Source organism: Rhopilema esculentum, chromosome 21 (genome assembly GCF_057945365.1).
Source record: "Rhopilema esculentum isolate cy_ngs chromosome 21, ASM5794536v1, whole genome shotgun sequence".
NCBI lineage: Eukaryota > Metazoa > Cnidaria > Scyphozoa > Rhizostomeae > Rhizostomatidae > Rhopilema > Rhopilema esculentum.
In genome coordinates, this window is record NC_142835.1 from 12,115,106 (window position 1) to 12,128,566 (window position 13,461).

Here is a 13,461-nt window from a genome sequence, read left to right on the forward strand (position 1 = left end):
TTCACAGCTAGGACCATCCTATCGTTTAATCATATGTTGTTAAGATTATCAGCTGATTTTTTCTGGGAGATCTGGGATACACTATCAAAACAACCCAACCAAGTAAATAATAGTAAAAACCGGGGGGAAGTTTATTCTTGTAAAAAGAGAAAGAGATTTCCAAGAAAACATAAGGATTTCCAGGGATTTTCAGATAAAACAATAGCATTTCCATCAAAGGTGTACGAAATTTTCATGTAATGGTTTGTCCCTCGCAAAAACCCACACGAAAAAGTTAAAATATCCCAAATGCACACGGAAAGATTTAAAATTTGTTGACGTCAATGATACATGGTAACCTACTCTTTTTAGCTTTTCCATCAATGTTTCCATCTTACTTTCCTGCTCCTCGAGTTTTGCTTTATAGCTTTCACAACTTTTTGTTACGCTCTCCAGCTGCAAAATGAAAAAAAAACAACTCTACAGAAATAGCAAATATTTCTTGTCCTTGATAGGAGCAATGTACCATATGCCCCAATATACTGCTAGTTCTGCTTTTGACTTTACATGTCAAGTTACGTCATACTCTTTAATTTCTTTCATCACAAATATTCGAAAATATAGAAACCTAAATTCCTTGCTTTGAGCTCGCAATGGCAAAATCTCTTCATGTAGAATTTGATAATATAGTGAATTAATGAAATACAGGAAAACTCTCTAACAAATTTATGGAGAACTTTTTCTTATGTTGCGATACTTTTTGCTTTTTGCATTAACCTTCGAAGCTAAATTTCTGTGAATTGACAAGAAAATAATAACTAAAAGTTCTAAATGGGGGTAATAAAGAAGCACAAATAATCCGCTCGAATAAGAGGGCAAATTCAAATTGTCGAATCGCCCGACTTTGACTGTCAACGAAGAAAATTACCACTCCAGTCCTTTTCGTTTAGCGCGTGCGATCGCACCCGCACACGCCTGCACACGCGCAAGTTAAAGTGCGCGTGCTTTTGACCACACGCGCAAACAGGTGTTTTTGCAGTTTTCTGTTAAAGGGCCTCTCCAGCCAAATTTTGCACTTGTATTTTATTGGCAATTTTTATAAAGAAGTTGAGCCTGCTGATCACGAATTCGTTATTTGTTTTTCGATATTTTTTTACAGTTTGTGAGATATAAGCTCTTGCATTTCGATAATTTAATTGAATTAACCGACAAAAATGTTTGGTTTGGTGACACTGTGACGCAATTTTGACGTCACAGTGTATTTCGGATAGTCTCGCCTCAAACCGAATCGAACGACGGCGATTCGCAAATTGAACACTGCAAGTGATGGTACTCTCAGTTCTGTTCCACCAGCTTTTAGTTTGAGCATTTCAGACACCAATTCTGAAGCCTTTAGTTGTTCATCGTTTCTGGAGAACAACTGAAGTGTCAATTTCGATTAATTATACGCGAGGGAAGAGCTGGAACAGGAACTGGAACTTGATGCAGTTATCAACGCGTGACCACGAGTCCTTCACGCTTCGGTGAAAGATATACGAAATTCATGGCGAACGAGAGCCGCACATTGTGACGTCAGAATGTCACCAAACTGATTCGGCTTTTGTCGTTTTTTTTCTCGGAAAGGTGCAACTGTAAAGCCTTACAACTTCTAAACTAATTGGAATTTTTCAAAAACAATGACTTTGTCATAATACACGCACCAGATGCTAACTTTTAAGTCATTAAAAAAAATTTTTTTTTGCTGGAGAGGCCCTTTAACATCAATTTCCCATGGTCTCATGATTGTTTATCCTTTCCCTTGTTACTTGATTCGTACTTTTGACCACAATATGATTTTTCCAATTTTCGGAAGTGATGTTTGGCTTTTGACTGAGTGCTCCATTCAACTTAGCGTCTCGTCTTTCAGCTAAGTCACCATTAGCGTGTTAAGTGTAATAACTGATTTCCTGTCAAAACGTAATTAGGCCCTGAAAGCAAGTAGCTGTTGGAAACAATTTTTACTTGCTCTTGTCACTTTGGAGAGTGACGACGACTTTTAAAAGATGGCTGCTAAGGGCAACAACATCTGTTATGTATTGATTAATTTTGAGTTTTGCTCTTGCACGTATTCGAGTGGCTTTTTCCTTCTTGCTCCTTTTACCAATTTTATCAGGTTTGTACTTCAAATTTTCTTACAAGTGCGATCGCACGCGCAAATTTGTTTACATGTGCGATTTGCCACACACGCGTAATTTTGCTCACGAAAAGGACTGCCACTCCAATTTTTAAAATACGTGGACCTTTTTGGACATATTCTATTCTCTTTGAAACATCGACAAAATTGATTGTCTGTTTGTCATATGTAATCATTCAAGCAAAAATGGCAACAACCTACTCCCTAAATTGACCTATATCGTCTTCATAGCTATCTATTGCACGCCTTTTTCAGCTTCCAGAAGGAAAACAAACACCAGAAACAACTTAACATTTAAATCAGTTTCCAAAATAATTTAAATGCCAAAAAATTACCTGATTTTTCTGACTGTCAGCAAGATTTTGCAGATCAAGTACCTCAGAAGTCTAGCAAAAAATAAAAGAGCAAGTTTTAACAAAATATGACAACGAGATAAATCAAGTAAGAGACATGGAATGTTAATCGCAAATATTCAAGACAACAAAACACTTCAGAAAACTGATATGCAAAACGAATATCGTAAGCGATCCGTTCTACAATTTGTGTTTCCGGGAAACCTTTTTCCCTTAAACAGGAAAAACTTTCTTATCTTAGATGCTGAAAAAATATTTCAACCTTTAATCTATCCTGCTTCCGCCTTTAGGGGCCCATTTCTAACAAGACTATCTTTCAAAATTTAATAGAGTTACGAAAAAGGTAACCTAAATTCCTACATTAGCTATCTAGTCTTAACGTATCTTTCAAAGAGTCCTCTGGGTCATTGATAAAATTGATCAATTTGAAATTTCTACTCACCTTGTTTCTTTTGAGGGTTGAAAGCTCCTCTGTTTTTCCATTCAGCTGAGTCATGAGGTGGGCATTTTGGCTGCTAAGAAGGTCCTTTTCTTGCTCTAATCGTTTCAGCTTGAACTAGATTGAAAAAGGAAATTTTAATACCGTGCCTAGAGCAAAAGCACCGCCTTCAAGACAGATTATAGGCAATACGGTAATGGTGGCTACAGTAGAGGAACGAAATGCTACATTCATATTTTAAAACGAGGATCAAGGACGATTTCTAAGCAGCCAAAAACCAGCAATTCGATATATTCCCCCAAATTGAGGTGAACTGTCGAAAATAATTCGTTCCATAATTTTCAAGTTTATAGCTATCAAGTTTAAGTAACAAACAAGCTGCCAAAACTTGCAGCATCACTCATTTTCGTTTCATTTTTTACAGTTTTACAGTTTTATTATTAAGATAAAAGAAACATTCGCTATCTACATCCTGTAAAATTTTAAGCACATATGAACCGTTAAATAATCGATTTGATAAAAAGCTGCTAGGTGATGAAAAAAGGGCTGGCTGATGCATCCAACTATTTGCAATTAAATATGCAATAAAACTGTCTGGTTCGTTTTTAGATTCTCAATAAATGAAATTCTTTCTTCATTATCAAACCACCTTTTTAGAGTCACCACTATTTGGGACACTTTTTTGCGCACACATACACAAAACAAACCCTTTTTAAAACCTGTTAAATGGAAATGAAACTGTAGAACTCACTTACAAATTAGGCACAAGTGGAGAAACTTTGGCAGACTTCCACCCTCAAAAGATTAATAACTAAAAGCTTGTAGTTTCCTGCTAGTTGGAACAGGGTTAGCGGCATGTTTAAATAAGTTTGAAATACACGTCTTACTTTCAAAATAAAACTTTTGTTTGCGTATGTTGAATCACTGAATCTTTAACAGAGAAAGAATAAGAGTGGGCAAGACCTACCTCTCGTGTAATGTCACCACTTTGGAATTCATCTAATTTGGCCTACAGTAAAATAAATGAAGGCAATTGAAAAATCTTTGATGGAATTTAGGCAGTCTAGAGAGTAATTTTATTGGCAATGTCATTAAAGCTTCACTCCTCCAATAAAACGTATTTTCAAGTGTTTGACATTGGCTATTATTGCATTTCCTTAAGAAATATCTTATAAACCAAAGGTCTTGTTATTATTTATAAATATCACAACAATAGCATGATAAAAGTACTTGGCTGGTCAGGACCAAAACTGCAAAAGTCAAAGCATCGAAAAATACAAGCAAAAATTCATGAAAGTCTTATTCAAACCAAAGATCAGTGCACAGCGATAGCCTGTTCTGCTTTTATGCAGAAAATATTTTTTATTACCTGAGCCTCATAATTTGCTTTGGTTGCTTCAGAAAGTTTTTGAGACATTGATTTCCATTCATCTAAGGAAAAATTGACATTACATTAACTCAAAAATATCATAATAAATCATAATTTGCGACTGAGCTAGGTGACCTGTAGGTATCATTTACTAACAAATGCTTCTTCCTTGAAAATCTCATCAAATCTTAAATGTGATGATTTGCAATGTTCCAACAGGAAATCCATTGCATTCAGCACACAGCTTCTATCTGCTGGAGTCCGTAGACATCTCACTTTGTCAGATATTCATCGGCCATTTATTGGGTTGATTAAGCTTAGAAGGGTTTGACAGCTATACATCCAATCAAGTTCTGAAAATCATGAACTTTTTATTTAAACATTTATCAATAATGCATATTGTAGAAAATTTTGCAATATTTACTGTCAAGCCTCTCAATCTCTTTGCTTTTCTTCTCCAGAACTTCAAGAAGTGTTGCCTTCTCATCTTCAAGTTGCTTTTTTTCATTGTTTGAAAAATTCTTTAAAAAGTATAAACCAATATTGTTAGGGCTTAGCAAAATTAATCCATTTCTAAATATTGGAAAACATCAAGGTTTCAAAATGATGCTTCATTGCACTACAAATAATCATCATTGCATAACAAAGTCCTAAGCAGTATGCTATAATAAAATCCTAAAGGCCTTGATACACTGTCTGATTTTTTCTTTAGAAATTTTAAGAAATACAAAATCTTAATTTTTAATGCTAGCAAAAGTGCAAGTGTCAAACATAGCACATAAAATCTATACCATCTTTGAAATATATTTATATATACATTAAAAAATTTTTATGGTGCAACAGGTTCTCAACAACAAAAATGTTTTCCCATTTACAAAGCTGTTCGACCTGCTTATCTTGGTGAGTCCTTGCCATTCAAATATGTTTTTCCAAATAAACTTTATAATCTTTGTTGGAGTGCTTGATTTTATAAATGTTAATGTTTACTTTGTCAATTTCATAGCTCTTTACAGGTCTGGTTGATTCATTCACCTCTACATTTTTGGATACCTAGTTGACCTGGATGTCTCTATTATTTGTGTTGGCATGGTACAATGCAGACACTCAAAGTAAACCTCAAGGAAAGGCATGCCTCACATATTGTTTCAAAAAACAATTGGCTGATTGGTGTTCACCCCACAATTCTCTCCTTTTCAACCTTTATGTTACAAATTACAAATAGCTGCACTACACATTTTAGTCACTGCTACCAAAACAATAAACAATAAAAAATCTAGAAATTAGAACTACAATGCACATTGAAAACGAATGTAAAAACAAAGATGGTTCATTCAAAAAATTAATTTAAAAAAAAACATCAAAGAGAAGCAAATAACTGCCAGCACTATAAAGGATTTCAAAGTCTGGCTAAAGTATATGGAATATATTCTTAGAAGGATTGAAGGAGTAAAGTGTTAAACGAGTATTTACCAGTAGAAGTAAATTATCACAACCCTTTGTAGTTGAGAAGATCTTATTCTACCAGGATTAAGAAGAAAACATATACCACATTCCTTTCTTGGACATCGATTTTAAAAGATGGGCTTCTCGAGAACAAGCTTCGCAAATTACTCATTTTGTCTCATTTTGTCCCACTGGGAACTCTCAACTCAGTTGCTTTCTAGCTAGCAAAAACAATTATGAACTGCTGTACTTACATATTTGGAAATAGCATCTGTTTTTTCATCATCCAATTTTCTTACTTGCTCGTGTTTATGTGTCAATTTTTCATCTGGTATAAAAGCGGGCAAAATCTGGATTAATACAAGGTAACCAAATTTGTGTAGGGCCAATAAAAATATTTCTATGAACTTACAAGTGAAACTTCATAGGAACTACTTTAACATAATCCATATTAATTTATTTCAGAAAGATCTACAATTTAAAATTGTAACAATTTTCAGTTTAGCAGCAATGTTAGTTTCAAGCTGTATTGTTATGAAGAAGATTCAAATTCAGCAATATATTTACAATTTATCGAATACAAGTTAACCAAAGATATATTAATAGAACATACATAGTTAAAGATCAATCCATACAATATGATTTATCTGATACAATTTTTAATAAGTTGCCCAGAACACTGAGAGAACCAAAAAGGTTTCCCAGCCCAGTGCCCTGATTCAGTTGTGTTTGTTGAATAAGTGATTAAAACATAACATACCAGCTTCTTCAACTCTTGCTCTTAACTTGGATAATTCTTCAGCATCTTTACCTAGCTTTTTATTCAAGGAAATGACTTGCTTTTCCAACTGACAAACTTGGTGTTCTGAAAAGAAAACTAATTATCAACAAAGTTTATGGTGCAATGAAGCCAAACAGTTTACCAGTTTAACATCTAAGCTCTATTGAGCCCCTTGTAGTATGGTTAATACTTCATTGATCACACTATTGTTGTACTTGCACATGTAAACTGTAAATACTTTTAAAAGCTTGTTATTTTAATTAGGGGAGAGTTGTTTGATTATAATATTTAAATGGTGTTGGTTTTATGACATAATGATAATGACAAAATCGATTTTTCTCTTAGTGTGAAACTAAATTATACTTAAAGCTCTACCTTTCGAGGGGTTACCAATAGGTTGGTGTTTTGGTAAAATTTGAAAAAAATTCTAACGAAGCTAACTTTCTCAACATATTGAGAACACAACAAAGAACTGAAATAGAAGTATCATTTGTGTTATTACGGGGTGTTTTCTAATAATAAGAACACACTCGCGCAGGAAATAAAACAGTTCACTTAATTTAGGCTATGGTAGCCTTGAACGTTTGAATGCATTCAGGTTCCTTAAATATACATATTCGAAGAAAAGACATTACCAGCATTCAGCCTATCTTTCCTCCCCTTTTGAAAAATCTCCTTCACCTTCAGACCCGTGTCTAGGACCGACTTCAGTTCGCTTTCGAATGATTCTTGATCAAAAGAAGAACTGTTTTCCCCCGTATATTTACGAAAGAGATCAGAAACTTTTTGTTCAAAAACTTCCATCTTTAAAAAGAAAAAACTCTAAGTCATTGAAATATGGATGCCATCAGCCTGAAGAGAAATTCCGCGCCATTGACCACCTTCGCACGATTCTTTCCTTTTTGCCTCGTGTTCAATGTAACAGCAACAGCAACAATACGATTTTTGATTTTACAACAGCAACAAGGAACTGAAAAAAATAACTTATCAATTTGTTAATTACAAATCTTATTTCCACTTTGAACTTGAACAGCTCTGTAAAGGGGGGGGGGGGGGTCAGCTTTCAGCAGCCTTTTGGGGACGCTCAAGCTTCTTTTGTTTAACGCAAAAAATGAATTTTCAGAGTAATTCAAAGGAATTATAAATTTTTTTGAGGAATTCGTAGTCAATTTCAAATTGATAAAAAGGGAGGCAAAAGGGGGAAATTCCATCAGAGCCACGTGTACCACAATTTGAGCAGAACATGTACATGCAAGGTAAGATCACTTTCCGAACTGATCAGTGATCGTTCGCCGTTTGAGCATTACCTTGCGCATGCGTGAATTATCATTTCCGCCGTGAGTTGACTTTCTCTTGCCGAAGATGACTTTCTTTTGCCGTGAGTTAAATTACTCATACCGTGAATTGACTTTGTTTTGCCGTGATTTAACTTTATTTTCCGTGGTTGACTTTGTTTTGCCGAGTTTGACTATGTTTTGCCGTGGATTTGTTTGATACCTAGGGATGCTTAGTCGGCAAATGACAGATGGCTCACCCATTTTGTCGGCGAATTAGGCAACCCTTAAGCACAACAGCTAATAACGACGAGCCTGCTTACATTTATTGTGTACCAGAATACTGAATTATGTACGAACAGGCAACTCAATTATTTATTGCCAAATATAGGTGTAGGAGACAAAAAAGCTAGGAGGCTGCCCCCGTCCCAGTCACCCCCGTCCCCGTCAGACAAAAGTTAATGAATTTCAGGCCCTTCCGGGAAATTTCATCTGAATAAAGCAAGGTCTTCCGGGCAACGTCTAGTCTCCAATACGCCCATGAATAACAAAGGACAACTGAGTATTAGAAATTATTTGAAAGAATAGAATGGACAAGAACACAAAGTACATCAACTTTGCTAGAATAATGCAGTGACAAAAAATATGCAAATTGGCCAATTTTAGCAAAAAAATACTGTTATTGTCTTCAACATTAAACTTTATCATAACAACTTTCTCAAAATAAAAAGTTCAATATTACATAAAAAACACGGTACTTAAACTAACATGGAAAAATTTTCAACAAATTCAAAGTACGTAAATGAAAACAGAAGGTTTTAAAATTTGGACATTGAAAAAGGATTAGAAAGTACCCAGGTACAAATGGTTTCCAAATATAGAGTATCGTGTCGAGCCATTGAACATGTTCAAACTTCGCTGAACATTGCTGGACATCGCTGGACATCGCTGAATATTACCGAGCATCACTGAACATTTAAAGCGTTCAACGGAGGTTGAAGCCAAAAAAGCCCTGGGTCTTTGTAAATAAAACGATCAGAACCGCGAGATTTGCCAAAATCTGTCACAAGACCATGTCAAAGGCAATCTTTGTTTCCGTACATTGCTTCAAGCAAGCGAATCTTTTTGTCTTGCTCAAATTCAAGCACATTATAACTTTAGCCAAACAAACATTAAACACTAAAACCTTCCGAAATGATACAGGATTGTGGTTAATTGAACGTCTGAAGTTGGCAGTTAGCTGGAAATGCAGAGGAAGGTCGAAACAACGATGGATCGCGTAATATTCTGTGAGTAGAATATAGTCAAGATACAGTAAGATGTCCAGCATTACCGTTCACCTATCTATCTTCAGCATAACTTTCTAATCTTGCTTGTTTAATTTTTCAATGATGTCTATGCTTTGGTTTAAATTTGTGACTTTCTGAACAAAGATAAAACCGACTTTCTGAGGTCTTTTCGAACGGCTAACAAGAGGATTGGGTTCCAAGCTGAGTTTGCAAGTGTGAAAGCAGTGCCAAATAAGTGTAAAGAGTCGTCAAGCTCAATGCCTATCAAATACAACAATCGTGTTACAAGGTAAGGCATCCAAGCAAAGAGAACACCAATTGCAACTGCCAGAGTAGCGAATGCTATGCGTGTCTCTTCCCGGAAATTCCCCTTATCAAATCGTTTAGTGACGTTCTTGCGATTTGCTCTGTCTCTCTCCTCGTTTGTTTTCAATCTAACGATATCTACACTGTCGCTGGTGTGGCTTTCAGCCATAGCTTCCTTTGTTGTTTGGTTCAGTGCTGAAGGAGTTAGCGCCTTTATAGAATGCAACTGTTTGCGTGCGACATTAAACACGGCAATACACGAGAAAACGATGCAGATGAAAGGTAACAAAATATTCATGGGCACAAGTACCATGTAAATTTGCTGGGCTTCCCAGGTTGAGACAAACCCACATGGAAAGCCAGTGTAGTTGGTAATGCTGACAACTGGCAGCACCAAGACAGGGATGGATGTTACGAAGGAGTGTATCCATGGTAACAACAACATTATATAACATAAAGTTGCCATTTTACTACTTGCATAAAAAAACGGTTTTGTGATCGCTAGATAGCGCTCAATACAAACAGCTGTCAGACTCAGCGTTGATACAAATGCTAATGCATATACGAAGTACTGGGTCACTCTGCAGTAGGTTGTTGATAAGTAGCTGCTGTAGATCGCCGGATGCAGGTGGACCAGATGATATGTGATGCTGTATGCACATGTAAACATATCGGACAGACAAAGTGAAACAAGAAACAAGTTGGCATGTTTGATGCGAAAGCTCTTCTTTGACATGATTCTTATTAGAATGACAAAATTCAAAACACAGCCTATGATTATCGTCAAGCCATAGAACACCGACAGAGAAACATAGCTGATGGTATCCATCTTGCTCTCCTGATTGTCGCAGATTTCTTTAGTTTTGTAAAACGTCCTAGCCTCTGTCCATTTCCCTTTTAAACAGGATTGCCAGCTGTTGCCAGATGGTGAAACCTAGGAAAAATATAATAGATATGTTCGCATGTTAAGAATACATTCATAAATTTCAGGATGTATGACATCTCAATGAAAAAATTAAAATAAATAGATTTTATTCCATAAGGTTCCACGGGAAAAAATTAGATAAATGTATGATGAAATGTGGCTGAAAGTATTGCATGAAATTACTTTAGACCCGGTTTACTCTACAGAAAAAAAGAACGGAACTCCTTGGTTCCGTGCCAGAAAACGGGGCGGTAGGTATACAGGTATCTCGGTTCCGTGATAGTTTGGGAAAGGTTCCGTACTTCTTTGGTTTTGCTAAAAAGCGACATTCTTTCGGTCCGTTCCCAATAATGCTTATTTTTTCTATTGTAAACGGTCAGGAACGGACCCTTTTGGTAACGTCGCTGCGCTACTGCGCATGCTTCACATGAAGATTCCGTTCTTTTTACTCCAGTGTAAATGGGATCAAATTTGGCTCCCTTTTTTTGCTACAGTGTAAATGCGATGAGAAAAGATGTATCGTGTTCAAACAGTGTAAATGGGGTCTAAGAGCAACTGGATATATTCCATGGTACCTTAAAAACTATTCTCTTTCTAAAATTGTTGGAACTTTTGCTCTATTTAATTTGTTCTATTGCTTTTTTTATTTGGGTTGTTGTTCTCGTGTGCAAGAGATAATCGCAAAATGTGAGGGATTTGATATTCACCGTGTCCGTTTCTTGCCTCTCAAAGACAACTGGGATAGATTTGATATTGTTGCCCAAATGTTATAACTTGTTTTGAATATTATACACGTATAAGAGATGCTTTGAATATTATTCATGATTGAACTAAAAATGGCAGTAAATAGCATGAAAATTGGGAAAGCTTGCGGTCTGGACGAAATACCAACATGAGTAAGGAAACTAGATGAATCTCATCGTATCTTATTGGAGCTATGTAATGGAGTTTATAAAGAAGATCCTATACATAGCTAGAGAGATGAGTGCTTGCTCCTTTTTCCCAAAAAAGGCAACCTTGGGTTGACTAAGAATTATCGGGGCATCACATTAACAGCAATAGCAGCAAAAATCTATTATCTAATGCTGCTAAACAGAATTAGTAGTTTGTAAGGAACACCGCAACGCGACGAGAACAAACAAACAACAAGCACACAAGTCAGTGATGGCTAATATTTCGCCCCGGCATACGGGGCTTCACAGAGCAAAAGAATTAGACCTGAAATCGACCCAATACTGAGGAAAAACCAAAACGGTTTTCGTACTAACAGATCAACATCAGGGCAAAAACTTAATATTCGATGTATTTTAGAAGGCATAAAGTCCAAAAACCTCCCAGCAACTCTCCTATTTATTGACTTCTCCAAGGCATTTGATTCCATATATCGAGGGAAGATGAAAGATATTTTATTAGCCTATGGAACACCAAAAGAAACAGTAAATACCATCATGATGCTGTATCATAACACTCGCTCATTGGTCCGTTCACCAGATGGAGATACAGACTTCTTCAATATCACAGCAGGAGTACTCCAAGGCGACACACTCGCACCTTTCATATTTATAATTTGCCTAGATAACGTCTTGAAAAAATGTCTTGACAAGAATTTAGATCTTGGATTCACCCTGACCAAACAAAAGAGCAGACAAAATCCAGCTAAGAAAATTACAGATGCTGATTATGCTGACGATCTAGCAGTATTGGCCGCCTACTTTAAAAATGCACCTTCACTCCTCCACATTGTTGAAACATCTGCGAGAGAAATAGGACTATACGTCAATGCAGACAAGACCAAATTCGTCTGTCAAAACAATATAGTTCAGATGGCATGAATTTACAGGGGCGGATCCAGGATTTTTGGTGACTGTAGCTCAAAGCTTTTGGGATCGGGACCACGCCCTCCTTGCTTGTGGGACAAGCCCACTATATGGGCAAATGATACAACAATGTGTGTTTATAGTTGCTTCGTATTTATAAATATTCCTTCGAACATCCTTGTTCTATTTCCAGGGACGCCAGAAAATGGGGGTGTGGGGGTACAACCGCCCCTGTTGCCCTTTGACAGAAGGGGCAAGGGTTGTTTTTAATAAAGTTCCCTTGAAAATGGCCAATTTTAATAATCAGAAAGATTCATATAAAATTCTGAACTTCTCAAAATATGTAAAATAATTCCTTATGCCGAAAGTTAGCCAATGTTGAAGATACCTACAGAAGATCGAAATAAAATTGCAGTTACGTATGAATTTGTAGAAGCTGAGAATTATCTTTCAAAAGCCCTTTTACTCAAGCCTGCGTTCCGCCGTTCCGCCGTTCCTATCTATTCCCTAGTAGCCTAACTTAAAAGTAGGGGTCTGGAACACAGGCTATTCCCTAGTTGGTCCCTGCCTTTGACACTACATTACAGGGGACCCAGGAGGTGAAAACGAGCTATAGTCCACGGTTGCTTTACAGGGGACAGAGAGCGGTGAAGTACCGTGGATACTCGTATTCTATTGATTAAAAGGCCATTTTCAAACCTGACTATAGCTTCATTATAGCTCGCGCCAAAAATTATAGTACGGGTTTCATTGTCTTCGATGTCTTTTCCAGAGCCTAGAGCTAGACCGACTATAGCTCGGAATATCCACTGTAGCTCAATTCTGGTTGGTTACTGTCAACAAAGAACGAAACTTCTGATTCGTCTAAGTTTTAATATTAGACCATTCTGCGCTCAGTGTTTTATATCTTATCTGGAGAGGCATTGTGATGACACATTGCCAGCATTGCATGTTTGTTAATCGCATTTGATAACCTATACCGTTGCTTTCAAATGTTGATAGTAAACACTTGTGGGCATAAACACATTTTTAGGGACTGCAAGGAAACTTTGTATTTCGAAAATCAAACACTGAGAATTTGACTATAGCTCTAGCTACAGTTGCTATAGCCTGGATCCGCTCCTGTGAAAAGCCTAATAGTGTAGTCGAATTACGATTTTACCCGGACAAAAATAATATAAAACTGACATTTGGCACATAGGTTCCATACTATGGTGGGAATAACAAAAAAAAGACAATTGCTGATCCTCTTGCTGAATATTTTCATTTCAATTCGCAACTTCTATCGCTGCAAAATATTTTAGTGTGCGAAT

General features: G+C 36.5%; 1 protein-coding gene across 2 annotated transcripts in view; it reads right to left on the reverse strand.

The window, feature by feature from the left end:
* The window catches only part of LOC135684979 (nucleoprotein TPR), a 53,294-nt gene extending 45,836 nt beyond the window's left edge, over positions 1-7,458 (reverse strand). For both annotated transcript variants that reach the window (XM_065200717.2, XM_065200716.2), the window contains exons 1-9: positions 7,173-7,458; positions 6,517-6,621; positions 6,011-6,084; positions 4,738-4,834; positions 4,314-4,375; positions 3,912-3,953; positions 2,948-3,061; positions 2,488-2,538; positions 343-435 (exon numbers count right to left, since the gene is read on the reverse strand). In XM_065200717.2, coding sequence (XP_065056789.2) covers positions 343-435; positions 2,488-2,538; positions 2,948-3,061; positions 3,912-3,953; positions 4,314-4,375; positions 4,738-4,834; positions 6,011-6,084; positions 6,517-6,621; positions 7,173-7,341 — 807 coding nt within the window. In that variant the 5' untranslated portion in view covers positions 7,342-7,458. The remainder of the gene's footprint in view (positions 1-342; positions 436-2,487; positions 2,539-2,947; positions 3,062-3,911; positions 3,954-4,313; positions 4,376-4,737; positions 4,835-6,010; positions 6,085-6,516; positions 6,622-7,172) is intronic.
* Positions 7,459-13,461: the final 6,003 nt, after the last annotated feature.